This window comes from Mustela erminea, chromosome 13 (genome assembly GCF_009829155.1).
Source record: "Mustela erminea isolate mMusErm1 chromosome 13, mMusErm1.Pri, whole genome shotgun sequence".
Taxonomy (NCBI): domain Eukaryota; kingdom Metazoa; phylum Chordata; class Mammalia; order Carnivora; family Mustelidae; genus Mustela; species Mustela erminea.
Genome location: NC_045626.1, coordinates 84839481 through 84866981, shown reverse-complemented (window position 1 = coordinate 84866981; position 27501 = coordinate 84839481). Strand labels below are relative to the sequence as shown.

Genomic DNA, 27501 nt, shown 5'->3' with positions numbered 1-27501 from the left:
GTTGATATCTTTCTGAAAGACAGCCTTAAGGGTTGTATTCAGCAGCCTGGGAAAAGAGTAGATGAAATATGTTTAATTGCTCCAGGTATTTCCTTTAAGAAGGTCTATCTAAACTTTTTAATGAAAAATGACTTATGGAAAGTTTCCATTTATATAAATAAAAATTATGTTTAGTGTAGGAATGTGCTTTGTATTTTTTCACAGTAACAGCCATATTATAAAACACTCATGGAAGTTAATTCATCTTTATACTCTACACTTTCATGAGATTTATTATATAAAAGAAGCTACTCATTAAACTATAGTAAGGCCAGTGGGATGTTTCCAGAGGGTTTTTAATCCAAAGTTTGCTGCGATCTTAGTAACCTTATGTTTAATTTCACCAGGATTTTGAAAGATAATTTTTTAAAAGCTACATAGAACATATGACTACTTTATAAGGTCTTAAGTTAAAACTATTAAGAGAAGATTTTAAAATGTAAGAGAACCCCTGTTTTTACATTTTTTTTAAACATTTGTACTGAGGTAAAATGGGCATATAATAAACAGCACATATCTGAGGTGTACACCTGATAAATTTTGACATAATGTACAGACTGTAAAGCGCAGAGCCTTAATCAAGATAATAAATGCACCCATCACCCCCAAATATTTTCTTGTATCCTTTGTGAAAGCTCGTTCTTGCCCTTTTCTGTCCCTCTATCTATTCCCAGGCAACCTCCAATCTCCTTTTTGTCACTATAGATGAATTTGTATTTTCTGAAATTTGAATCTCTCTTATTTTTTTTAAGATTTATATTTCTTTATTGGAGAGAGAACGTGAGAGTATGATGGAGTGAGAGAGGGAGAAGGAGAAGGAGAGAAGCAGACTCCCTGCTAAGGGAGAAGCCTGACCACGGGCTTGATCTCACCACCCTGAGATCATGACCTGAGCCAAAATCGAGTCAAATGCTCAACCAAAAGAGCAACCCAGATGTCCCAAATCTTTCTTTCATCTAGGGAAAATAACATTTAAGACTTTTATATTTTTAAAAACATTTAAGTTTGATTCTTTACATCTCTGATTACATGTAGTTTAAGAACTTAAAAGATGGAAGAACTAGGCACCCAATAGCCAAAGAAGCCGGGATATAGATTTAATCGGAAACCACATAGGAATGACTGTCTGAGTCATTAAACACTTTCTCTTCCCTCCCTTTCCCCAGTCCCTTAAAAAGGGGGGAAATTGTAGGGATGAATAGAAAACTTGTGATTTTGCCATTAATAAATTTTTACATGTTAATATATGGTTAGCACAACAGAACTAAGAATAATGTTAAGGCTTTGGGCCAAACTTATTATGCAATCTACCTACGTAGATTACATAAACCGGAAATCCAGTGTTTTAAAAAGTCAAGCCAGAATTTGTAAATGTGTAATGGAAAGATCTGAAATAAACTTTTTAAAGCTCTTTAGGCTGAGAATTTATAACAAAACCATTATTCACCAAAAATCTGTGTGTGTATATATTTACGTACTCTACCAAAATAAGAAAACTTGTTAAATATTTAAAGTATAATTTAAGTTACCACTTACCATAAGCTAATATTTTACAATATCAAAACTACCAAACACAGAAAGCCAAAAATGTTTATGAATGTAGATAATTTCTTTTTTCTTTTTTTTGCATTTTAACTTGTATTTTATTTTATTTTTTAATTTTTAAAATTTTTTAAAAGATTTTATTTATTTGACAGAGAGAGAGAGACAGACAGACAGACAGACATCACAAGCAGGCAGAGAGGCAGGCAGAGAGAAGGGGAAGCAGGCTGTCTGCTGAGTAGAGAGCCCCATGCGGGACCCGATGCTCTATCCCAGGACCCTGAGATCATGACCTGAGCTGAAGGCAGAGGCTTAACCCACTGAGCCACCCAGGCGCCCTTAACTTGTATTTTAGTAATGTTTTCATTGGTTTGAAACTGACAAAGTATGATGTATTACCATTTATGAAGTAGTAGAATAGAAATATAAATTGCACCAGAAGTATTATGACAGGAGGCGAGTAAATGGCCACTTATAGAAGAAGGAATCTGGGTGAAATGTCATTTGTGTTGCCATTTGTGTTACGGACTGCTTAAATACTGCGAAGGCAAAATATGACCCGAAAGAGATCCTGCTCTGCAGATGTTATTTTTGTTTGTTGCAAAGTATAAAAAGAATTAGGTAGTAATTTGGAAAGATCATAATATTACTTTTTCTATAATTATGGTAATGTCATTCTGTGTAAATTGTCCTCTGTTATCATTCTGATTAACATCAAATGATTTCAATGGTGGGGGCTCCTGGCTGGCTTGGTCAGAGAATTGTGTGACTCTTGATCTTGGGGTTGTGAGTTTAGCCCCATATTGGGTGTAGAGGTTACTTTTTAAAAATGGGGAAAAAATTTCAATGGTCAATTTTTAATTATATAGATTGCTTTTGATACATATGCCTATTATTCAGGTCTTCGATTTTAAAGTGTACAAAGTATCACTATACCAACTCTCTTGGGCTGAATATTTATTTTATTTTTAAAGGTTTAATGAAGAGGCTAGAGGAGGAGATAAAATTTAATTCTTATATGGTTACTGAAAAATTTCCTAAAGAATTAGAAAGCAAGAAAAAAGAATTGCATTTTTTACAAAAAGTGGTTTCAGAGCCTGCAATGGGCCAGTCTGATCTTCTTGAGCTTGAATCTAAAGTAAGTGACAATCATCTTCTTTTTATAGATCCCAATTTTATCTCATCCCCAGTCCTGTGAAAATGATATGAACTGCTTTCTGTAGTGTCCTACTCTTGACTCAAATTAACCTGTGCTGAGTTGACAGTTTTATGAAGAGTTCTTTTGAGCAATTGTAGCTTGTAATGCTGTTACTTAAATCCACATGATGTTATAAAGACTTAGTCAACTGATTAGGAAACTAAGTAACTTGAAAATGTAAATTAAAGTGTTTGACTTATAGGTTTATGTATTCGTAATATAATCATTTAGATGGTAAATTTTAAAATATTTTGCATAAATCATTAATTTTTATTTCCAAAAATAATAATATAGCAATTTTATATTTAAAGCTAAAATATTTGCATTAGCCTTTTATGCTTGCTTTGGAATTACTGAACTTTTTTGTAATGCTTATTGAAACCTGGTTTTATGTTATAACATTTTTGTTCCATAGAAATAAAGCACCAATCAAGTGTGTATTCTTAAAAAATAACAAATATGACAATTAATTCTATGATTTTGATTTGCTAATCCTTTAATGTGCTTAATTACCACTATACTTAAATACATAATTCTAACTACCTTATTCTTTTCATTTTCTTATAGAAATTACATGTCCAAGTGTGATTTGGCTCAAATTTAATGTCATGGAATTAAAGGGAGAACTCTAGTCTTTTCAAAGGATAGATATACTGAAAGCCAGGGAGTTTTTTTTTTTTGTTTTTTTTTTTTTAATTACTTGAGGGACTGTATGCTTCTGTTGGCTTTATTCACTTCTATTTTATTACCTTTGATAAAAGAGTAATGAGTAGCATAAATGACAACTATCATCAAATCACAGATCACAGAAGGGTTTTTAGATGTCATCATGTCAACTCTCAGTTGGGCTCATGAATTCCTCACACTAAATCCCTGGGGAATGTTAGTCTGGATTTGCTTTATCACTTGCAGTGACTTAAAAGTCATGTTAGGTAAGGGGTAATTTCAGATTTGTAGAAATTGTCTTTCTGACAATAACATATAAATAGTTCACGTAGAATTTTTTAGTATAATTTAAACATGAATGGCTACATAAGTAATCAAAATGTGTAAATATATATTATGAACTATGAAATGTAATTTTTCTAAAAATAATCACAACAACCTACTTATAACATTAACGAACCTGTTCCTTCCATGAAATCACTGATTATAAGAACAGTAAATTCAAAGCTTGGTTTGGCCAAATGTCCCTTAGTTTGTGTAATCATAGGAAGAGTTTTAACTTTCTTTACTTTCATACTGTTTTAGATAAATGAAATAAACGCACAGATCAATCAGCTGATTGAAAAGAAAATGATGAGAAATGAGCCAATTGAAGGCAAACTCTCACTATATAGGCAACAGGTGAGACCACTGTTTTGCCCCTCATATTTAGATCTTTTATCTTTTGGTGAACATCTTTGTAAAAATGCCGGGCTGTGTTGTGGATAGTCTTAGAGTAAGAAGGAAGTAAAGAATAAATATTTTTCTGTTATTGCTAATCTCCAGATTATAACAAAAATTTTGTGGAAAAGCCACAAAACATGCATGTTCAAGTTTGAAATTCAGTACACGTGATCATGCTTAGTTTCCTTACCGTCTGCCAGCTGTGGTAATAGAGCTCTTTGTGTTTTTATCTCTTGGGTGTGAAACTTGATTTTTTTTTAAATGAAAGCTTATCTTAAGTGGTATAAAATCAAAATATTTATAATCTTTAATGAATTAAAGGCAATATACCTTTTCAGGTTTCAAGTTAGTTTGCACGTATAGAATAAGTTAAATTTTAGTGCCTAGGCATTTATCATTTAATCCACAGCTATAAGATTGGGAGGGTATAAATGTTGTTCTGTATTTCTAGACAAACGCTTCAAATGAAAGCCATAGATTATCTGACAACAACCCAGTCAGGAGTTTCGTGTGATGAGCATTCTGTAACATTTTTCACAGATACTAAATTTTCTTTTTTAGATGCTGAAATTTTTAAAAACCTTTTTATACTGGAGAATTTAAACTGTATACAAAGGTAGAGAAAATAGTTCAGTAAACCCTGCGTCCCAGGCTATAACAATCATGGCCATTCTTGTTTCACTATACCCCAGACCAATAATAGTAATCTAGTTTTTTTAAAGCAATTCTTAGACTTTATATCATTTCATCTATAAATATTTCAGAATGTATGTCTAAAAAATAAAGTCTTAAAAATCTTAATAGCATACCACATCTGAAAAATGTCATAATTCCTTGATATTGGCAAATATCCAGTGTTCATATTTCCTGGATTTTCTTCCTTCCTTCCTTCCTTCCTCTGTTCCTATCCTTCCTTCCTTCCTTCCTTCTTTTGTTCCTTTGTTTTAATTGGGATCCTTACAGGATTCACACACTGCATTTCATTGATATGTTTAAGTATCTTTTAATTCGTAGCTTCTCTTTGCCACTTATTTATCTATTTAATAGTTTTCTTGCAGTTAATTTATTTGAAGAAACTTGTTTATCCTTTAATAGTGTCCTGTTGATACCATTGATTCCTTCTTTGTTTATCAGCAGGATTGCCTCTATAAAAGAAACCTCTCATCAACATTTTGATTAAACTGAACTATAGTTCATTTAGGAAAGACAAGCTACATACTTGATTCTTTAACAGTTTTCAAAGAGAATTGGTTTCCTCCAAGTCATTTTCATTCTCCATCAATTAAGATAGTTTTTCATTTTTTTAGTTGCTTATTTACTTAATGTCATTATGAATCATTGATATAATTATATTTGGTAAGTTTAAGACATTTTCCTTAATGATGCTCAAATTGTCCCATTTTTGGCCACTATGAGGCTTTTCAAGTAACTTCTGATTCCTTTTTAAGATTCTATTTGTCAGGCACCTGGGTGGCTCAGTGGGTTAAAGCCTCTGCCTTCAGCTCAGGTCGTGATCTTAGGGTCCTGGGATCAAGCCCTGCATTGGGCTCTCTGCTTGGCGGGGAGCCTGCTTTCCCCCCCACCCCCCGCCTGCTTCTCTGTCTACTTGTGATCTCTGTCAAAAAAAAAAAAAAAAAAAAAAAAGATTCTATTTGTCTTTGATAATGTCTTTGCTTTCTGGTATGATTAAGATATTTCTGTGCTCATTTTTTATATTTCCTATCCTAGGCTTAGAATTAGACTTTCTTCTATGAGTCTGATTTGCTTTAGTAGAAAATAATATTTAGAGACTGAAATCTGGGTATTAGGACTTCCCATTGCTCCTGGGTGGTCATTATTTTTAGATCTTTTTAGTGGACAAAGCTAAGAGGTAGTTTTTTTCTTCCTTCCTAATGTACACCATGAGTTCATACTTACCCTTCCAGGTCAGATTCAAGGCTTCTGGGCTTCTACTTAGCCTTATCAGTCTCATCTTTCTCCTTATCCCACATGGGAAATTCTGGTTCTCAGTAACATGAACATAATTTAATCCATTACTTGCTTTTTTTTCTTTAATTTTATTTATTTATTTGACAGACAGAGATCAGAAGTAGGCAGAGAGACAGGCAGAGAGAGGGAGAAGCAGACTCCCTGCTGAACAGAGAACCTGATGCGGGGCTCAATCCCAGGACCCTGGGATCATGACCTGAGCCAAAGGCAGAGGCTTTAACCCACTGAGCCACCCAGGCGCCTCTCCATTATTTGCTTTAATCCACACTTTACACACAATGTTTCAAAATAAAAGCAATAATACTGCCACCAAAAATATGATCGCTGCTGAAAATTATTTTTCAATTTGTTTTGTCCTTAGGATATATCCCACTAGGGATAGACAAATTACTGTTTTAAAGTCGCTTAGAATAGTTCTTCTATATGGTTATGCCATAAATTAAACTGGATACATATATATGTTTATTTTTAGAGATTACTTTTTAAAAATTTATTTATTTATTTTAGAGAGAGAGAACCCACACGTGAGTAGGAAGGGGCAGAGGGAAAGGGAGAGAAGGAATCCTCAAGGAGATTCCCCACTGAGTAAAGAGCTCAACGCAGGGCTGCATCCCAGGACCCCAAGATCATGACCTGAGCTGAAATCCAGAGTTGGCCAATTAACCAACTGAGCCACCCAGGCACCCCTAGGGATTACTTTTTTGGGGAATAATTTATTTTATAATTATTTAAAATATTTACATGATTCCAAGTCAAATCTAAAAAACAAGAAATACTCAAAGAAGTTTCTAGCATCTACTCCGATGCTATCCACCATAATCTTTCCTTCCCTTATAGGTAATTTTTAAAAAATTATATACTTTATTACTCCATTAAAAATAATAGTATATTACATAGACTCATATAACTTGCTTCTTAGAGAAGAAGAGTATATTATACACACTTTTATTTTCCATGCTTTTTAAAAAAATTTTTTTTAAGATTTTATTTACTTATTTGGCAGAGAGAGAGAGAGGGAGAGAGCAAGCATAAACAGGGGAGTAGCAGGCAGGAAAGAAGTGGGCTCCCTTCTGAGCAAGGAGCCCGATGTGGGTGGGCTTGATCTCAGGACCCTGGGATTATGACCTGAACTGAAGGCAGATGCTTACCCAACTGAACCACCCGGCGCACCCCACTTTTCAAAATTCTTAATGATACATGCTGGTGAATAGTAAAATAATCTTTATTCCTTTTTTTTAAAACAACTTTATTGAGGTACAATTCACATACCATACAATTCACCTATATAAAATGCACAATTCAGTGACTTTTAGTATATTTAGAGTTGTGGAACCATCACTACATCAATTTTAGAACATTTTTATCAGCTCAAAAAGAAACCCTTTACCCATTAGCAGTCACTTTGCATTTCCTTCCCAACCCTAGGCAACCAAGCTGTCTCTATAGCATTGCCTATCATGGACACTTCATACAAATGGAATCATACAATATGTGGTCCTTTGTGCTGGTGTCTTTCACTTAGCATAGTTTTTTTTTTTTTAAGATATTTATTTATTTATTTGAGAGAGAGACAGTGAGAGAGAGCATGAGAGGCGAGAAGGTCAGAGGGAAAAGCAGACTCCCCATGGAGCTGGGAGCCCGATGCGGGACTCGATCCGGGACTCCGGGACCGTGACCCGAGCCAAAGGCGGTTGCCTAACCAACTGAGCCACCCAGGCGCCCCCACTTAGCATAGTTCTTAAAGTTCACCCATGTTGTAGTGTGAGTAGGAACTTCATTCTTTTTGTTATTGAATAATATTCCATTGTATGGATAGATCATATCTTGTTTATCCATTCATCAGTTGAGGGGTGTTTGGGTTATTTCTACTTTTTGACTGTTACAAATAATGCTGCTCTGAACATTTTTATACGAGTGCTATGTGAAAATATCTTTTCTCTTGAGTATATTCCCAGGAGTGGAATTGCTGTTTCGTATGATAATCCTGTGTTTGACATTTTGAGCAAATGTCAGACTCTTTCCAAACCAGTCCAACCAATAGTGTAGAAAGGTTTTGATTTTTCCACATCCTTGCCAACACTTCTTATTATCTGTTGGTTTTTTGTCGTCTTCTAGTTGTTGTTCTTCTTTTTTTTTTTTAACTATAGCCATCGTAGTTGGTATGCTTATTCCTGTTCACAGTCCCCACGGAGTGCTTATACCACAGTTCGTGCAGACAATCACAGTTAGACATTTGGGTTGTTGCCATTCTTTTGCTATTACAAATCATGATTCAGTAAGCAGCTTTTTGTTTATGTCTTGGTGTATTTTTGCCAGTGTTACTTTCAGGATGTAGTCCCAGAGTTGAGAGTACTAGGTACATTTGATAGATATTGCCAGATTCCTCTCCATAGAGGTTATAGCATTTCATGTTCCCACCTCAGTGTGGGAGAGTGCCTGTTCCCTCACTGCCTCCCTGTAGAGTATGTTGTTGAACTTTTAGAGTTTTACCATCCTTGTAGGTGAGAAATCATATCCTGTGATAGTTTTAATTTTTGCTTATCTTATTGTAAACAAGGTTGAGCATCTTCTCACAAGAGTAACAGTCATCTTAATTTCTTTTTCTGTGAATTGCCCCGTCATGTCTATATCCTCATTTTTCTTGAGAGCTGTTGGCCTTTTTTTCTTTATATATTAGAAATAATTACCTTTGGAGCGCCTGGGCAGCTCAGTCAGTTAAGCATCCGACTCTTAATCTCAACTCAGGTCTTGATCTCAGGGTCGTGAGTTCAAGCCCCATGTTGGGCTCTGTGCTGGGTGTGGAACCAACTTTAAAAAAAAGAAAAAGAAGAAGAAGAAGAAGAAGAAGAAGAAAAAAATATTTGCTCTTTGTCTGGCTTATAATTCTAACATTTTCCCCCAGTTTGGTATTTGCCTTTTTACTTTTGTTTTTTGTTTAAAGATTTTATTTATTTGACAGAGAGCACAAGTAAGCAGAGCAGCAGGCAGAGCAGTAGGCAGAGGGAGACGGAGAAGCAGGCTTTTCACTGAGCAGGGAGCCTGATGCGGGACTCGATCCCAGGACCCTGGGATCATGGCTTGAGCCGTAAGCAGCCACTTAACCTACTGAACAACCCAGGCGCCCTGCCTTCTTACTTTGTTTACAATGTTACATCACCATGGAAAAGTTCTTTTTTTATTTTTTTAAAGATTTTATTTATTTATTTGACAGAGAGAGATGACAAGCAGGCAGAGAGGCAGGCAGAGAGAGAGGAGGATGCAGGCTCCCTGCTGAGCCGAAAGCCCGATTTGGGGCTCGATCCCAGGACCTCTGAGATCATGACCTGAGCCAAACCCACTGAGCCACCCAGGCGCCCCAAAAAGTTCTTTATTTTTATGAAAAATCAAATTTACTTTATTTTTATGAAATCAGATTTAATAGTTTTTTTCTTTTATTATTTCAGGTTTTGAGACATATTTAGGAATACTTTCTCCTCTTGTAAGTTATAGAGAAATTTGCCCAAGTTTTCTTTTTTGGACTTCTCTGTTTAATTTTTTTTAATTTAAATCTCTGATCTATTTAGAATTTTTTTTCTAGTTATGCTATTTATTTTATATAGCTATCCAATTACCCAATTGTCCTAATACCAGTTAATAAAAAGTCCACTTTTTCCCCTATGGATTTGAGATTCTAATTTAAAAATGCTATTGGGGGGCGCCTGAGTGGCTCAGTGGGTTGAGCCACTGCCTTCGGCTCAGGTCATGATCTCAGGGTCCTGGGATCGAGCCCCACATCGGGCTCTCTGCTCAGCGGGGAGCCTGCTTCTCCCCTCTCTCTGTCTGCCTCTCTGCCTGCTTGTGATCTCTCTGTCAAATAAATAAAATCTTTAAAAAAAATAAAAAATAAAAAAATAAAATAAATAAAAATGCTATTGGATGTATTTCTATATTTTCTGTTTTTCCATTGACCTGTCTGTTCAGGTACTCATATAAACTTATTTACAGGAGCTTTATAATCTAGTTCAAATAACTGATAAAAGTAGTCACCTTCACCTCCAGTTGCTGTACTTTTTTTTTTTTTTTAAGATTTTATTTATTTTTTTGACAGAGAGATCACAAGTAGGCAGAGAGGCAGGCAGAGAGAGAGGGGAAAGCTGGTTACCTACTGAGCAGAGAGCCTGATGCGGGGCTCAGTCCCTGGACCCCAAGATCATGACCTGAGCCGAAGGCAGAGGCTTAACCCACTGAGCCACCCAGGCACCCCCAGTTGCTGTATTTTTTCAGGGTATTTTTTTTTTTTACAATTCTTATTTGTACGTTTTTTCAATAAGCTTTCTTATCCACTTATCCAGCTCTTGAAAAAATTAATTTTTTAATTGTTGGGTTTGTACCTCGGAACTTACATCTTTATGATATCTGAGTCTTCCCATCTAAGAACATGTTATGTGTTTCCATTTGTTAAAGTTTATTTTTTGGTTTGTTTGAGTGTTTGTTTTCCCTCAAAGTTTTGGACTTCTCTTGCTTACATATTTTATTTTTTGCTCTTATAATTGAGGGCTTTTCTTTCCTTATGTCTTCTTCCTCATTTGTCTGTAAGTGCTATTGATTTCTTTACTGTAGTTTTCCCATAGATTCTCTTGGGTGTTTTAGGTTTATAATCATATACAATGAAAATTCCAACTTTTCCTGTCAAATTCTTATGCTTCACATTGCTTTCTCTAGTCTAATGGTATGAACAAATACCTTCAACACAATATTAAATTATAGTGAAGTTAGTGGGCATTTTTATCTTATTTCAGATTTAGTTTCTCTGTTAAATAAGATCCTGGTTTGGACTGAGTTTTATACTTATTTTTTATTATGCTAAGGAAGTATACCATTGATTCCTCTCTGGTTCTGGTACTCTTATCATTCCTTCTCTCTCTCTCTTTTTTTGGCTGGAATAGAGAGAAACAAACTCTATAGAGAGAAACATTCCTTCATCATCTGTCTTTCATTTTTTAAAAAAATATTTTATTTATTTGACAGAGATCATAAGTAGGCAGGCAGAGAGGCAGGCAAGGGAGGGGGAAGCATGCTCCCCGCAGAGCAGAGAGCCTGATGCAGGGCTCGATCACAGGATCCCAGAACCACGACCCGAGCTGAATGCAGAGGCCCCAACGAACTGAGCCACCCAGGCGCCCCTGTCTTTCATTTTTTAAACAGAGAAAATAGACTTGTTTAAAGGGTTTGCATTAGAGATTTCCCCTCCCCTGTCAGATTTGTGTCAAGAAAATATTTGTACTATTTCACTTAAGAGGACAGTTTGGCTAATGTTTTTCTTAAACTAGTACAGCCATGGTTCACTTAAGGAAATCCCCCAAGAGTGGCTTAGTAATATAAAGTACTGCATTCATGGCTAAGAACAGCCATCTGGATTGTGTAAACATTTGCCTAATTCTGATGAGTCACATGTTTGATTTTAAATCTGCACTTTATTTATTAGAATGCCCCAAATATAATCGATGTTTTAACATTTCATTTTCAAAGTATGGATATTGAATTTAGGTAAGATAATTTGTGTTGTAGTTTTGAGAATAAAACATTCTTGTTTTCTTTCAGTAAAATGGAACCTACCATGCAGAAAAATAAAAGACTTAAGAAAAGCTTCTATTTATGTACCTAGAAAGTATCTTCATTAACATTTGAGTGTTACTTGACAATATTTTAATATTTTTATTTCTAATGTATTTTGTTTTGCTGCTGATATAGCCTGTATTTTCAGGGCTTTTATCTTCCGAATGTTTTGGGCTTGATATTTAGTATACATTGCATATTCATATTAAAAAGATAACTGGTGATGATAGGTAGTAGGGCAAAGGGTATTGGTTAGGAGAAGCCAACCTAATATTGAAAATTTAGCTTGATAAAATCTAAAAAATTGATAATTTCACAGGATAATAGGAAGTGGATAGTATGTCTAATTTTATGTTCATTTTTAATGCTCAATTAGGCATCCATTATTTCTCGTAAAAAAGAAGCCAAAGCTGAGGAACTTCAGGAAGCAAAGGAGAAGTTGGCCAACCTAGAGAGAGAGGTGTCAGTGAAGACAAATCAGACCCGTGAATTTGATGGCACCGAAGTTTTGAAGGGAGATGAAGTAAGTTGAGGTATCTAATGGGACAAGGATATGAGTATTGTTTTTGAAAACATTCATGTTTTTACTTTTTTGGCTTGAATATCAGTAATGGAAAGTTAATTTTATTTTATAAAACCCCTTATTTAAAACTAAAAAGTCTTTGCAATAATATTAAGATATTCTTGCTTAGAATGACAAAGATCTTAATGACTTTGTGAGATAATGTTCCAGATTTTTACTCTTTAATTAACCAAACTTATATTGGACTTATTAATTATAAATATTAAGTTATAAAAGTAAAGCAAAGTGAGTAGGAACTAACAGATAAGACAAAAATTCTTATTCGTTGATAAACATTCCAGAAAGGGCTGAGAAAATATCACTAAGTTACTTTGCCCCGGGACTTGTACCATTTAAATGACTTCATTGTAGATGCTTGTAAATTTTAAAAATACAACTCTGTCTTGTGTTGCTATATACTTTAATTTTTGAACAATGTTTTAACAGCTGTTATTTCCTTTATCCTTCTGACAGAGTGGTGAGATTAGTGGGACAAGTAACATGTCACAACATGATTGTTATCATATATATGGCTAAACTTAAGCACCAAAAATATAACCCCCATCTCATTTTCATAAAATTAGCTCAAGAAAGAATGAATAAATGAAGCAAAATGTCTTTAGCACAGTGCTTTTTTCTTTTAAGTGAATCAATTGATAGGTGTTATTTTAATTCCTAATCCTTGCCTGTATTTTACCACTTCTTACAGCTCTTTTATTTTATATTAGCTACTTAGCTATTAGGCCTCAGCAAAAGCTACTTCCAAAAGCTGCTCACATTCAGACTTCATTTTTGGTTTTGAACAGTTACCAAATTCATACTGTTACAAAATTGGCAGTGGACCTTCACTGGCCACACACAAGTCTTGAGTTGTTCCCAGGGTACCACTTTTCTCTGTGGTGTTTCTGATTGTTGCCTCCCAGTAGGCTGTTAGCTTTCTGCAGAGTAGTAGATTTCAGCAGTAAGCACGTGACTGAAAAATTCCTTTGGCTTTTAACATCCGCTTCCAGATTGCTTTAGGAGATGGGAATATTTTAAATGTTACTTGGAAGCCAACAGGGTGTGCTTCATGACATCCTTGCAATCTGGGGTGGGGTGGGTAGAGGTTAATTATGCAGTAATTTTGTTTTATAAGAGACCATGCTACCTCCTACCATTTTTGTCTTTTCTTAAGAAAATGCTGCCCAGGGCACCTGGGTGGCTCAGTGGGTTAAGCCGCTGCCTTCGGCTCAGGTCATGATCTCAGGGTCCTGGGATCGAGCCCCGCATCGGGCTCTCTGCTCAGCAGGGGCCTGCTTCCCTTCCTCTCTCTCTGCCTGCCTCTCTGCCTACTTGTGACCTCTCTCTGTCAAATAAATAAATAAAATCTTTAAAAAAAAAAAAAAAAAAAAAAGAAAATGCTGCCCAACTGACAAGAAATACTGATTACCGTGGCCACATTTGGCAAGAATAGTGCTTATAAATTCAGCATTAGATATTCCTTCTATGCAAATGTGAGGGGAAAGAACATAGTGCCATCCTATTAGGTTTTAGTTTTGATCAATTATAGTGAATAGGAGAAGAGTCTGATGACAGAAAAAGCTTGCTTTTTTTTTTTTTTTTAAGGGGAAAAAGAGAACTTTGGCAATGATAAGGTCAACTTGGTTTTTAAACAATATCTGGTCAGAAACTAGAACAAACCAAGTAAATCACTTGGCAGTTACCTAAAAGAACAGAAGGTATTGGGGAACATTAAGCATAATTTTGTAAAGAACAAATCTTGGTAGACCAGTTTTATTTTCTACTTTGATGAAGTGATAGACCATATGGACAAAAGGGAGGAAGTTTGTTATACTTAAAATTATATAATATAGCTGGACTTCAGTGAGGTTTCATTTGGTATCACATGGTGATCACCAAAAAATCATGTTTCTTGCCACCCATCTGTTAACACAGTTGGTGAGAGGGTATCGAGTAGTAGCATGGCATTTAGAAAGAATAACTATACCAGGAGGCACGGATAGGAGAATGAGGAAGAGGGGAGGCCTACATTAATTGAGCACTTTTTATACGAGGCTCTGTGCTAGATGCTTTGCAAACACTTGTTTACTTCTTATATTCTTGTTATTGTTATTTACATTTTACAATTGAGTGAAGCTCAAGGAGATTATAGATGCACTTATAGGTAATAAGTGGCCAGCCTGGGATCCAGGTTTTTCTCACATGTTCCTATTTGACCTTGAGCAAATCAGTTCTCCATCTATAAAATGGGGTGGTTGCTCTTTATTGTCATTATGAGGAACACATGAAATAATGGATGTCAAAGCTTCCAGGAAACTGGAAGGCTCAGTCAACATGTAACATCTGGCATCTGAAAGTCACCATTCCTATGAGCCTCATGTTACTACATGTGTGCAAGGTGGTATAGTGGAATGATTAAGGGCATGGGCTCTAGAATTTGGTTGTTTGGGTGCAAACCTTGGCCTTGTCATCTTACCAGATGGCTAACCTTGGGCAGCTTCCGTAACCTCTTTGTACTCAGCTGTAAAATGTGACTGTTATCACTGTATACCTCCTAGAATTATTATTGTACAGATTAAATGAGTTAATACCTGAGAAATGCATAGAATAGCACGAGCACATGCTGAGTGTTCAGTAGTTGTTAGCTCTTGATATTTTTATATTTTTGTCAGTCACATGAATGAAGAATTTGAAAGCTAAGAATATGGTTTACAGCTTAAAACTTGAAATTGGTATTTCCTAAAATGGGTACAATAGAAGTAAATATGAAATAGGTTTTTTTTAATGGATAAATAATTTGCACAGACACAGAATGCGATAACACTAATGAGAGTCATTTTAGCTGCTATTCACTGAGCAGTTACTGTGTGCTCCATCTTTAAAAACATATCCTTGGGACGCCTGGGTGGCTCAGTTGGTTAGGCAGCTGCCTTCGGCTCGGGTCGTGATCCCGGCGTCCTGGGATCGAGTCCCACGTCGGGCTCCTTGCTCAGCGGGGAGCCTTCTTCTCCCTCTGCCTCTGCCTGCCACTCCGTCTGCCTGTGCTTACTCTCTCCCCACCTCTCTCTCTGATAAATAAATAAAATCTTAAAAAAAAAAAATTTAAAAACATATCCTTGATGATGGTTGCGCAATGATGTGAATACATTTAATGCCATAGAACTGTACACTTAAAAATGGTTGAAAGGGTAAATTTCATACTATGTGTGTTTAACCACAATAAAATGCATATGCAATATATCCTAATTCAGCCTCTCAAAAACACCTGTGAGGAAAAAATTATCTCCATATCGTGATTGGGGAAATAGGCTTAGAGAAATTTAGGTAACTTGCCTAACGTCACACAGTTATTGAGTTGCCGAGTAAGGATTTGAACTCAGGTCTGACAGTCACTAACTGTTAGCTTGCTAGAAGCTGTATGACAGTCATTTGTTTGGATGTAAACCTTCATTCCTTGATTACCCATATGTGGTTATTTGATTAATTTTTTCTTGGAAAAATTTAGGAATGTTACTATGTTAATAAGGATAAATGTGACAAATGCTATACATATAGTAATTTATATTCCTTTGTTGTTTTCTTTTTAGAGGTCAGCTAGCAGTTTTTAAAGTTGGGTATTGAAGTATGCATTTTGATGCTTCCTACTACCATTAAAGTTAATATTCCAGATGTTACATTTCGTCTGAGAATTTTAGCTCTTCTGTTTGCAGATGACAAGTGCTACAGGCATTTGTTCCTCCCTAGACTTTTTCATTATTATTCCCTGGATGTTTCTTATTAATAAAAGATGAAGTGTCTAAAAATGCTCTTCTTTTTCATTATACTTTGGTTATCATTTGAACATTTCATTTTCATTGTATTGCCTTGCTTAATTACAGCAGTAGGACGGGAATGTGTTTATCTCTTATTGTGCCAGACTTCTGACATGGGTAGGAATTTCTAGAACTGTTGAAATTATCTTCTCAGTGGTAAAGGTTTTCTTACCAGTCTAGTCTATCTTGATTTCTTTCTCTTCACACAGTATTTGGTAGGTGATAAGAAGGTTAAATTTAGAGACTCTAGGCTCTTAACATAACTAAAAATTGATGATAATGAATGTCTTTTATATCTTGAGGTTTTTTATATTGGATTTTAGTATGTAATAAGTATAGGGATGCCTGGGTGGCTTAGTCAGTTAAGTGACTGAGCCTTTGGCTCAGGTCATGATCCCAGGGTTTTGGAATCGAGCCCAGGATTGAGCCCCACATTGGGCTTCCTGCTCAGGGGGAAGCCTGCTTCTCCCTCTCCCTCTCCCTCTGCTGCTCCCCCGGCTTGTTCTCTCTCTCTCTGTCAAATTAATTAATTAATTAATTAATTAAAAATCCAAGTACAAATCTAGCTGAATCGATATTCTCAAAAGAATTTTGAATGATATTCTCAAAGAATTTTGAATGCTCTCGTATGTGAGAGAAGTTACCCAAAATTGCCATGGAGCTTTGTCCTTGATACCAACCTATTTATTATTCTTATCAATAATTTTAAGATTAATTGTTAATGGTTATTAGGCAGTTACAATGTGCCAGACAACATCCTAGGCTTATTATATATGTTATCGTTTATTTCATTGAACAACTCTAAGAGATAGTTATGATCATCATTCCTAGATTTTACAGATATGGGAATTGAGGCACACAGAGGATTTGGCTAACTTACCCAAGATCACATGGCTAGTAAATAGTAGTATCATGATTTGAATTGAGGTGGTCTCTCTCCAGAACCCTTAATTTTCACATGCCAGGAGGCTAGAAGGAATAGTCAGCCTGAGAGAGTTGATAGAATTAGGGTTCAAAGTCATCTTGGGAGGCAGGAGCATTGTGCTGAAACAAACAAAATGCCATTAACAGGATAATGAACACAATGTTGTAGAATTTGAGTTTTGCCTGTCACCTCAACACACCACCCATGAGTAATGCAGCATTAGAAAACAAATTATTATATTCCACTAATAAAAATGTAATATCCTATTTATGGTGAAATTATGCCTGGAATACTATTTTACATTTTTATGTTTTAAGAAGGACATAGTCAAGGCAGAGTCCCGTTGAAGGTGACCAAAATGCATGAAAAATCTGGCAATTTTCATAGAAAGAATTGACTGAGAACAAAAAAAGGCATAATAGAATTGCATTTAAATTTCAAAGGGTTTATGGAGAGGATTGTGTGCATAAAAAAGAGTTTATTAAGGTTCAGACCTAAAACTGCTATTCTTAGAAAATCTTGTTTGCAAAGTTGGCCCTTGGCTAGCATCTAGGAACTTGGAATTTAGAAAGATTCCCACCATTCCCTGAAAAGAATTGCTCACTCTGTCTTAACTGTGTATACAAAGAATGTGGTTTATGTTGAACACCTGCTTTGCTTCCCAGACCTTGGACTTTTGGTAAGGGCTGGGCAGAGAGTATGCCTCCGTGACCAACCAAATGTCTGGGTGCTGAGTCTCTAATGAATTTACCTGGTTGGCAGCATTTCACACATAGCGTTATAACTCATTGCTGGAGGAATTAAGGGAGAAGACTCGTGGAAGCTTGCCCCTGGTTTCCTCTGGATTTCAACCCCTGTGCCTTTTCCCTTTGCTGGTTTTGCTTGTATGTTTTCACTGTAATAAAGCATTGCCAAGAGTATGACTACATGCTGAGTTCTGTGAGTCCTCTTAGCAAATTACTGAACCTAGGGATGGTCTTGGGGATCCCTGACACAGATGGATTAGTATGCTTCTTGTTTGTTTGACAGAGGCAGAATTAGGACTAGTGGTGAGAAAAATATTTGATTGACTATAAGGAAAAAGTTCTACAACTTAAGCTTTCTTCAGTGGTGAAGCAGGCTGCTGCTGGTAAAAAAGAGTGCTCCCCTGTTTAAAATATTATGACGGGGGCACCTGGGTGGCTCAGTGGGTTAAGGCCTCTGTCTTCGGCTCAGGTCATGATCCCAGGGTCCTCCAACCCCCTTGCCTCTCTGCCTACTTGTGATCTCTGTCTGTCAAATAAATAGATTTTTAAAAAACTTATTAAAAATATTATGACAGGGGTGCCTGGGTGGCTCAGTGGGTTGGGCCTCTGCCTTCCACTCAGGTCATGATCCCAGGGTCCTGGGATCGAGTCCCACGTCGGGCTCTCTGCTCAGCAGGGAGCCTGGGTCCCCACCCCCCACACACACCTGCCTGCCTTTCTGCCTACTTGTGATCTCTGTCAAATAAATAGATAAAGTCTTTAAAAATATATATTATGACAGAAGCTGGATGAGGGACATTTTAGAAGTGTGCATTTAGTAGAAAAAAAGATTGGACTGGATCAATGTTTTGTAACTTTTTTAATCTTAAAAAATCTGTTTATACAAGTAATACTTGAATACATTCTTATAGTATGAAAATCAAACAACACAGATAAAGTAAAAGTCTTCCTTGACTACCTGCCAAGTCCTTCAGTCCCTTTACCAGAGAGAAACTACTGCTTCCAGTTTTGTGTATCCTTTCAGTCTTTTCTCTAAAGATAAACCTGGATAATACTCTTTTGTGGGTTTTTAAAAATATAAATAGTTTTGTACTGGGTGTATTGTACAACTTGTTTTTAATAAAATGCCTTGGAGATTTTTCCATGTCAGTAAATGAGGAGGTTAAGAGAATTCTATAGAGGTTAAAAGAATCAGCTCTGGAGCCAGAACACCTGTGTGGAGAGCTCTGCTTGGCCACCTGTCAGCTCTTCAGCCTCAACGTAGTACCCAACTGCTCTGTACCCAGGTTCCTTGCCTATAAAGTGGTGTAACTGCTGTGGAAAGCAGAATGACAATTCTTCGAAAGTCAAACCCAGAATTACCATATAACCCCAAAATTTCCCTCCTAAGTTAGAATCCTCATGTGGTTTTCTCTTAGGACTTTCAAAATACAAATTATTGCTGTTATTCTAAGTTATAATAACTTGAATTATTTGGACAGGATTTTAAGTATTAAAATAAGTGACCTTAGTTTTCCATAATTTGGAGTGCTTTTGAAATGTTTGCATAGAATTATCTAACTTTATGGAGGTTTCAGTGTGAGGAGAGACAGAAAAACAGAATTATAGCAAACTATAATAATTAATGGTTATACATTTGACTCTGAGTTGTTAAAAGGTTGCTATAGTCAGTATGATTTTTTTAAAGATTTTTATTTATTTATTTGACAGACAGAGATCACAAGTAGAGAGTGAGCGGGGGGGAAGTAGGCTTCCCACTGAGCAGAGAGCCCTATGTGGGGCTCGATCCCAGGACCCTAGGATCATGACCTGAGCCGAAGGCAGAAGCTTAACCCACTGAGCCACCCAGGCGCCCCTCAGTATGATTTTTTTTTTAAGATAATGTGATGAACTTAACTAAGGAGCATGTCTTCCAGAATGATGCCCTGTTATTGTTTCCCCAGCTCACCCCATGACCCTGAAATGTACTCCCATAGCACTCTGTTCCTGTGTGTTTTAACATTTAACACCCTTAAGATCACTTGTTCAGTTTCTGCTTCCCCTAAGAAAGCAGTAAGCTCCACGGTGGCAGGGGCTTATCTCTTGTTCACCATCATTTACTTAATAGCCGGCATGTAACAGGCACTTAGTAAATGTGTGGAAATCTGAAAGTATATAATGTAATCTAGGTATATGTATGTTTTCATCAGGAAAGTGATAATATTAAAAATGTCTTGGCACTTCTTTGTAGGCTTCAGTTGATAGGAAAAATTATTTATATTAACTCGTTGTCTTAACTGTAGTTGTATTTTTCATTCTATAAAGTTATTTTTATTTGTTATTTTAAAATGTTTTTCTTTTTTTTTTTTATATTTTATTTTATTTTATTTTTTATTTCCAGCATAACAGTATTCGCAGAGAGAGACAACTATCATATGATCTCCCTGATATGAGGAAGTGGTGATGCAACATGGGGGCTTAAGTGGGTAGGAGAAGAATAAATGAAACAAGATGAGATTGGGAGGGAGACAAACCATAAAATGTTTTTCTTAACATATAATGTATTATTTGTTTCAGAGGTACAGGTCTGTACCTCTGAATAATGTATTATTATAATTCACAGCACTAACCATAGCACATACCCTCCCCAGTGTCCATCACCCAGTAATTTTTAAAAGATTTTATTTATTTATTTATTTATTTTAAAAGATTTTATTTATTTATTTATTTATTTATTTATTTTTAAGGATTTTATTTATTTATTTGACAGACAGAGATCACAAGTAGGCAGAGAGGCAGGCAGAGAGAGAGGAGGAAGCAGGCTCCCTGCTGAGCAGAGAGCCCGACTTGGGGCTCGATCCCAGGGCCCTGGGATCATGACCCGAGCCGAAGGCAGAGGCTTTTACCCACTGAGCCACTCAGGTGCCCAAAAGATTTTATTTATTTATTAGGAAGAGGGAGAGAGAGAGAGAAGAGTATGTGTGGCAGGCAGAGGGAGAAGCAGGCTTCCCACTGAGCAAGGAGCACAATTCGGGATTTGATCCCAGGACTCTGGGATCATGACCTGAGCCGAAGGCAGATACTTAACTGACTGAGCCACCCAGTTATCTCAGATAAGTTGTTTTTAGATACCTGACCACAGACCTAAATTTGCCATTTAATCTGTTAGCCTCCGTTAATACTTTGGTAAGTACAAATTTTGCTATTTCGTAGGAGGCAATTTGAGTGTGATGACTCTCTCTCTTAATGGAAGAGCAAAGAAGAGAGTCTTTCTCTCTTGCAGTAGTCCCACATAGCTGCTGATCTTTCCCATCTTAGTCATCGTGATATCTCTGAATCTCTGCTTTAATTATTTGAAAAGGCAAACAAAAAAATCAGCCCTAATGATGCAGTGCTAGTACCCTTCCTAGAGTTGTCGTTCAAATAAATACATGCCTTTTGGTTCTGAGCTTTTTTTTTTTTTTTAAAGATTTATTTATATATTTTAGAGTGTCTGGGGGAGGGACAGAGGGAGAAAATTTCAAGTAGACTCCCTCCCAAGCGTGGAGCCTTATGCGGGGCTCGATCCCATCACCCATGAGACCACGACCTGATCCGAAACCAAGAGGCAGTCACTCAACTGACTGAGCCACCCAGGCGCCCCAGGGTCTGAACTTTTTTATAGCAACACATGAACCTCTGGTTAAGGTTCTCTTGGCACTTCATGCATTGAAAGGTCACTCCTGGTTGGTGGTGTATGAGTATAGAGTCCACTATGTTTAGTTCCCTAACCATTATAAGAGGCTCCCCTGTTTTGCAGTTACGACTGCTTTGAAAATGTGCTTGGTCAAATAGTGTTTGTAAGAAGCTTTAGAAAGATCCCACCAGTTCATTCTACAGCTACCGATAGAAATCCTAGAACTAAATTGCAAAGATTATGAAATCTTCTTTAAATACTTCAAAGAGAAGCACAGTGAAGATAAGGGAATCCTGGCAAGGTTTGTTGCAGCTGTCAGATCCCGAAAAATTAGGAATCAAATTTTGACACTTGTAATTGAATCATCCACCCTTCTCAGTGAGCCCAGGCAAACCTGTGATATTTTTAGAACCTCTCAAATCATATTACACTCTTTAGAGTTCATAGCAGGACCCGAGGCCCCTAAAATTTCCCAAGAGATGGAACAAAACAGAATCAAATAAATTTGGCTCAATTCACTGTCATAGAAGCAGTGTATTATGCATGCAGTCTAGGTAATGTCACAGTTGCAACCCCAAATTTAAAAACTTTTCATAGCAAAACGTTTTTGACAGTTAAATGCTTGGACAGCAGTTGAAAAATCCATTATCTCTAATATAGTAACAGCTTTGCGGTGGTAATTTGATTTATAATAGAAGCACAGAGACCTTGGATGGTATGATTAACTGTGTTTCACAGATGGATGTGCCTATGCCACAAGTTTCATTTAAGACATTTCTACCAGCATATATCATATTGCTTATTATAGACTTTTGCAAAAGAATTAGGAATTAACTACCTAGTACCATTTATAGGTAATTATATTGCTTACGCTTGGATTGGTAAAATTTTCTAATTTAATTTTAAATTTTTTAAAAAGATCTACATACTTGAGAGAGTGCAGGTGAGCACAGAGGGGAGGGGCAGAGGCAGAGGAAGGAGAGAATCTCAAGCAGGTTCACCGAGTGTAGAGCCCAGTAGGGGGCTTGATCTTTGGACCCTGAGATCAGGACCTGAGCCAAAATCAAGAGTCAGATGCTTAACCAACTGGGCCACCCAGGTGCCCTCAAATTTTCTGACTTAAAGTTAAAAACCTAATACAGCTTGCAAAATATTAGAGTAGTATTTGTATGCATGTCTATGTTGGCGCTATTATGATGGGTCATTTGAAAAGACTATCATTTTAACAGAAAACAAAGGTTGCTTTGAAACTTTTTTTTTTTTTTTTTTTTTTTTTTGCCTTAGAACAAGTATCTTAGGCCAGACTTCAGGGACTCCAAATGATTTATTGGAGCATAACATGAAAAGACAGCCTCTTTGGGTTTTCTACAAGTCTAAATTCAGACAGAATAGAAGACACTGACAAATGGGTGAAAAAAATCGTGGTCATTGGACATATTCATGCTACTCTTGGACAGTTGGTGTTATCTTATGTGACACCTGACTCTCTTGGGCCTTTTTCTGTAGTTTTCCATGCTTAAAAAATCATTTGATGAAGTAACTGACAAAAATGTGATTTAATTAAGAAATGGAAAATAGCATGCATATTGGACTAACAGGATTTGAGGACATAAATTCTCACTCTAGTGCAGTTTTTCCAACTTGCTGAAATTTGGTAGGTTGTACTGATTTCTCTATGAGTTTCCTTCCCTGTAAAATGGAAATAGTGCTTTTTCAAAAGAACAGATTTTTGTAGTTCTTGACAATATAAAGTATTTATTTTATGGTTGTTTTGTAAGGTCCTCACAGCTAGTTACTGTGGAAAGAGTTTTCATGCCAGATACTGAGGTGGAAAATTTGCAGCAGGAGCAAAGAGATGCTTATTTCCGCATAAATATCCAGAATGATGCCTGGAATCTAATAATGCTTTTGAGTTCCAGATAAGCTTGAAAAGCATTTGTAAATGGTTACATACTTAAGGAAATAAGCTGCTTGTCCATTTAAAAAGCTAGCCCAGATTTAGATCATTACTAGTAAAGGTTCTAAAAGATATTAAATGGATAAAAAGAGAAAGAACATCTGGCAAATTCCATTTTGATTACAAAGAAATCTGTAAAATTAGCCCTGAAGCTAGAAGCTAGTTCTATAAAGCTTTAATCTTATTGCTCTCAGCATTTAAAGTGATGACTCTTCTTTCATAAATGTCAGATTTAGGTTACAAATGTATATTGGTCCAAATGATTAGTAATAGTTGCTATAATGGACCTTGCTGCACAGTGGCAAGCTTTGTAGTTCACTGTAATGACAAATTTGCTTTATTAACCTGCTAGAGTGCACTATAGAAAGCTTTTCCTTGATGTTCCAAGAATTTGTTGTTTATTGCCTAAGCCAGAGTTCCTTTAAAAATTATTTTTAGGGATATGAACATTGGGGAGGGTATGTGCTATGGTGAGTGCTGTGAAGTGTGTAAACCTGGTGATTCACAGACCTGTACCCCTGGGGATAAAAATACATTATATGTTTATTTAAAAGTAATAATAAATTTAAAAATTAATTTTAAAATTTATTTTTAAAATTAAGTATTTAAAAAATAAGTCCCCCAAAATTCACTCATAACTCTTTATCTGCCCTATACAACAGCTATTTTTATTTCTTAATTCTCTCCCAGTCTTGACATGCATATATATATGCATATATAAATATATGTTATGTTTACATATATTTATATGTGTTCGTATATAAATATATGTTATATTTACATATATTTGTATATGTGTTATATTTACATATATTTATATATGTTATATTTACATATATTTATATATATATAAAATTTTAGTTGTACTGAGAGTATATCGATTTGTAATTGCTTGCAGTAGTAATTATTCTATTTTAGTTCTCAGGAGCATCCATCACACCTAGATTTTTACTTTTCTGCTTAGTCTAATTACTCGACATTGCTTTCTTTACTATTTAGAAGAAACAGTAATCATCTCTTATTTTCTAGGTACTCCCTTCACTATATTCAGACAGAATGACAGACATTATTAATCACTATTCATTATTCGATTTTTATAGAATTTTAGTATATTTTATAGATTTTATTTCAAAACTACCAGTTTTATTTTAGACAAATAATCATTCATTTTTTAATGGTAACATTATATGGTTTGATCTTCAGAGGTTCTAAAAGCTCTTTACGTTGTAATAAATTATCTTGAAGAATTGACTACTATAGGGGCACCTGGGTGGCTCAGTGGGTTAAGCCTCTGCCTTCGGCTCAGGTCATGATCTCAGGGTCCTGGGATCGAGCCCCCGCATCGGGCTCTCTGCTCAGCAGGGAGCCTGCTTCCTCCTCTCTCTCTCTGCCTGCCTCTCTGCCTACTTGTGATCTCTCTCTGTCAAATGAATAAATAAAATCTTAAAAAAAAATTGGCTACTATAGGGTGGCAATTATGGTTCTTAATAAGTAGATGTTTAGGTCAAGAATTTGCTTTATTTTATTAAACCATTGTGGCATAATTAATTATAATGATAGCTCCTTTTTATTGAATGCTACACTAGGCATTGTGTTAATTGCCTTACATATATTTTCATATCACTCTAAGATAAGTATTGTTACCTCCTTTTTTTAAAATTTCAGTTGAATTGGTTATATAAAGACAAAACAGTAATTGCCTAAGGTCTCCTTAAGTGGTGGAGCCAGGATTTGAAATTACATTTTTCTGACTCCATGATCTTAACACCTCTCTGAACTGCTTCTGTGACCTTGTTGTACTACTCCTAAAATGTTAATGATTAAGTTCTAAATGAAATTATTTGTGACTTTTTGCTCATATAAATTGTTATAACATGAAATTATGAGTAAATTTAATTTTTAATACTCAAAGTCTATTCAAAATAAAATCTGTCAGTTGTTAGGTTTTTCTTGGTGATGGGCTCTCTTTGAAGTTGGTTGTATTTTTAATTTAATTACACTTTTTTTAGATTGATACAAATATGTAGTTTGAAAAGTAAAACAGTACTACAAAGCTTATAATGAAAATAATGATCCCCTTTCACATTCCCAAGTCATGCTTCCTTGAGGCAATCACTCTTAATGCCTTTGTTTGTTTCTTGTAGTATTTACTTCTGCATTTCTAAATAACATGTTTGCACTGAAACTTAATTTTTTTTTTTTTTTTGGATATACTACCACAGGAAATGAGGATTTAGCCCTACACTTTCCATTACCTGTCTGCCTCCATACCCATCCTTCCATTTGTTAGAGCTTCCCAATGTAACTTCAATTTTTGGTTAAATCATTACTTTTTATATTCATTATGATAATTGTAGAAATATAGTTTACAGCTGAGCCACATAGTATACTATAATTACATATCCTTTCTCGTACACTTTTAAAAAAATTATTACTGGGGCACCTGGGTGGCTCAGTGGGTTAAAGCCTCTGCCTTCGGCTCAGGTCATGATCCCAGGGTCCTGGGATCGAGCCCCACGTCGGGCTATCTTCTTGGTGGGAAGCCTGCCTCCTCCTCTCTCTCTCTCTTTGCCTACTTGTGATCTCTATCTGTCAAATAAATAAATAAAATCTTTTAAAAAAAATTAATACTGACCGCATTGTTTTGTTTTTGTTTGGTTAGTTTTTTCATGTATGTATCACCATCTAAGCTCCAGACCTTCTGACAGAACTGTACAATTTATCTTAACATGGCATATGTTCAAACACAGTAATCTATTAATTATATTTTATAAGCCTTAGGTGTAGTCTTTGAAGTCCCTCTCATTCTTCTGTTCCTGTCAGAAGATTTATATCTAGACTTATTGTGAACTGTAGGCTTGCTGTAAACTGTAACCTAGGGCTTCATATTTCATCATCCTGGAAATTTCTTTTAACCATTTTCCTGTTTTAGATCCATTGATTTCCACATCTCCCAAGTCTTCTCTTTCTTAGTTTATTTCCTGGTTGTAATAGAGAATGTACCTGAAAAAGAGAGATTTGGAAGGTACATTTTTGAGAATCTTGCTTGGGTAAAACTGTCTTAATTCCATCTTGTCTTTTCTCCATTTCATACATGATTGGTAGTTTGACCGAGTGATAAATTCTGGTTGAAAATCTTTTTCCCTGAGAATTTTGAAGACATTGTTCTATAGTCTTCAAGTATTCAGTGTTGCTGTCTGAGGCTGTTTTTTTTTTTTTTTAAACAGATTTTTTTTTTAATTTTTTTTTATTTATTTGTCAGAGAGAGAGGGAGAGAGAGCGAGCACAGGCAGACAGAATGGCAGACAGAGGCAGAGGGAGAAGCAGGCTCCCTGCCAAGCAAGGAGCCCGATGTGGGACTCGATCCCAGGATGCTGGGATCATGACCTGAGCCGAAGGCAGCGGCTTAACCCACTGAGCCACCCAGGCGTCCCTGTCTGAGGCTGTTTTAATTTCTAGTCCTTCAATGCAACCTTTTGTTGTTATTATTGTTATTTTACCTCTTCTTAAAACTTCTGGGATTCTCTCTTTACCTCTGATTTTCTTTTTCTTTTTTTTTTTTTAATTCTTTCTCACTGTTCTTTATTCTTTCTCATATACACAGATACAAAATAGGAAAGACATGCAATTTTTTTGGCAAGTAGTTGGTTCGTTTTGAATGAGAAATATGAAATAAAACCCAAACCTCTTGTGACCGTGGCCCAGTTGCCTGGCCCTGACTGCTGGCCCCTCCTTTCCTTCCCTTCTGCCCCTGACAGTAAAGCCCCCTTTTGTTTTGTTTCTTTCAATTTAATTTAATTTTCCAGTGTTCTAATATTCATTGTTTATGCACCACACCCAGTCCTCCATGCAATACATGCCCTCCTTAATACCCACCACCAGGCTCACCCAACCCCTCCAAAACCCTGTTTGTTTCTCAGAATCCACAGTCTCTCATAGTTCATACCTCTGATTTTCTAAATTTTTAAGGTTATGGGCTTAAATAATCTTTTCATCTTTCATTGAGCTGGGAATTCTATTGGTCCTTTCAGTTTAGAATCTTATTTTATATCCTTCAGTTCTGGAAAATTTTTCTTGTATTATTTCTACTCT

At 36.0% G+C, this 27501-nt stretch overlaps 1 protein-coding gene across 10 annotated transcripts in view; it reads left to right on the top strand.

Moving 5' to 3' along the window:
- The window catches only part of IFT81 (intraflagellar transport 81), a 225667-nt gene that overhangs the window by 124311 nt on the left and 73855 nt on the right, over window positions 1-27501 (top strand). For 9 of the 10 annotated variants that reach the window (XM_032309053.1, XM_032309047.1, XM_032309049.1 and 6 more), the window contains 3 exons: window positions 2556-2719; window positions 4031-4126; window positions 12129-12275. In XM_032309053.1, coding sequence (XP_032164944.1) covers window positions 2556-2719; window positions 4031-4126; window positions 12129-12275 — 407 coding nt within the window. Of the gene's footprint in view, window positions 1-2555; window positions 2720-4030; window positions 4127-12128; window positions 12276-15901; window positions 16103-27501 lie in introns of those variants that run through there. The other variant, XM_032309055.1, reaches the window with a different exon arrangement.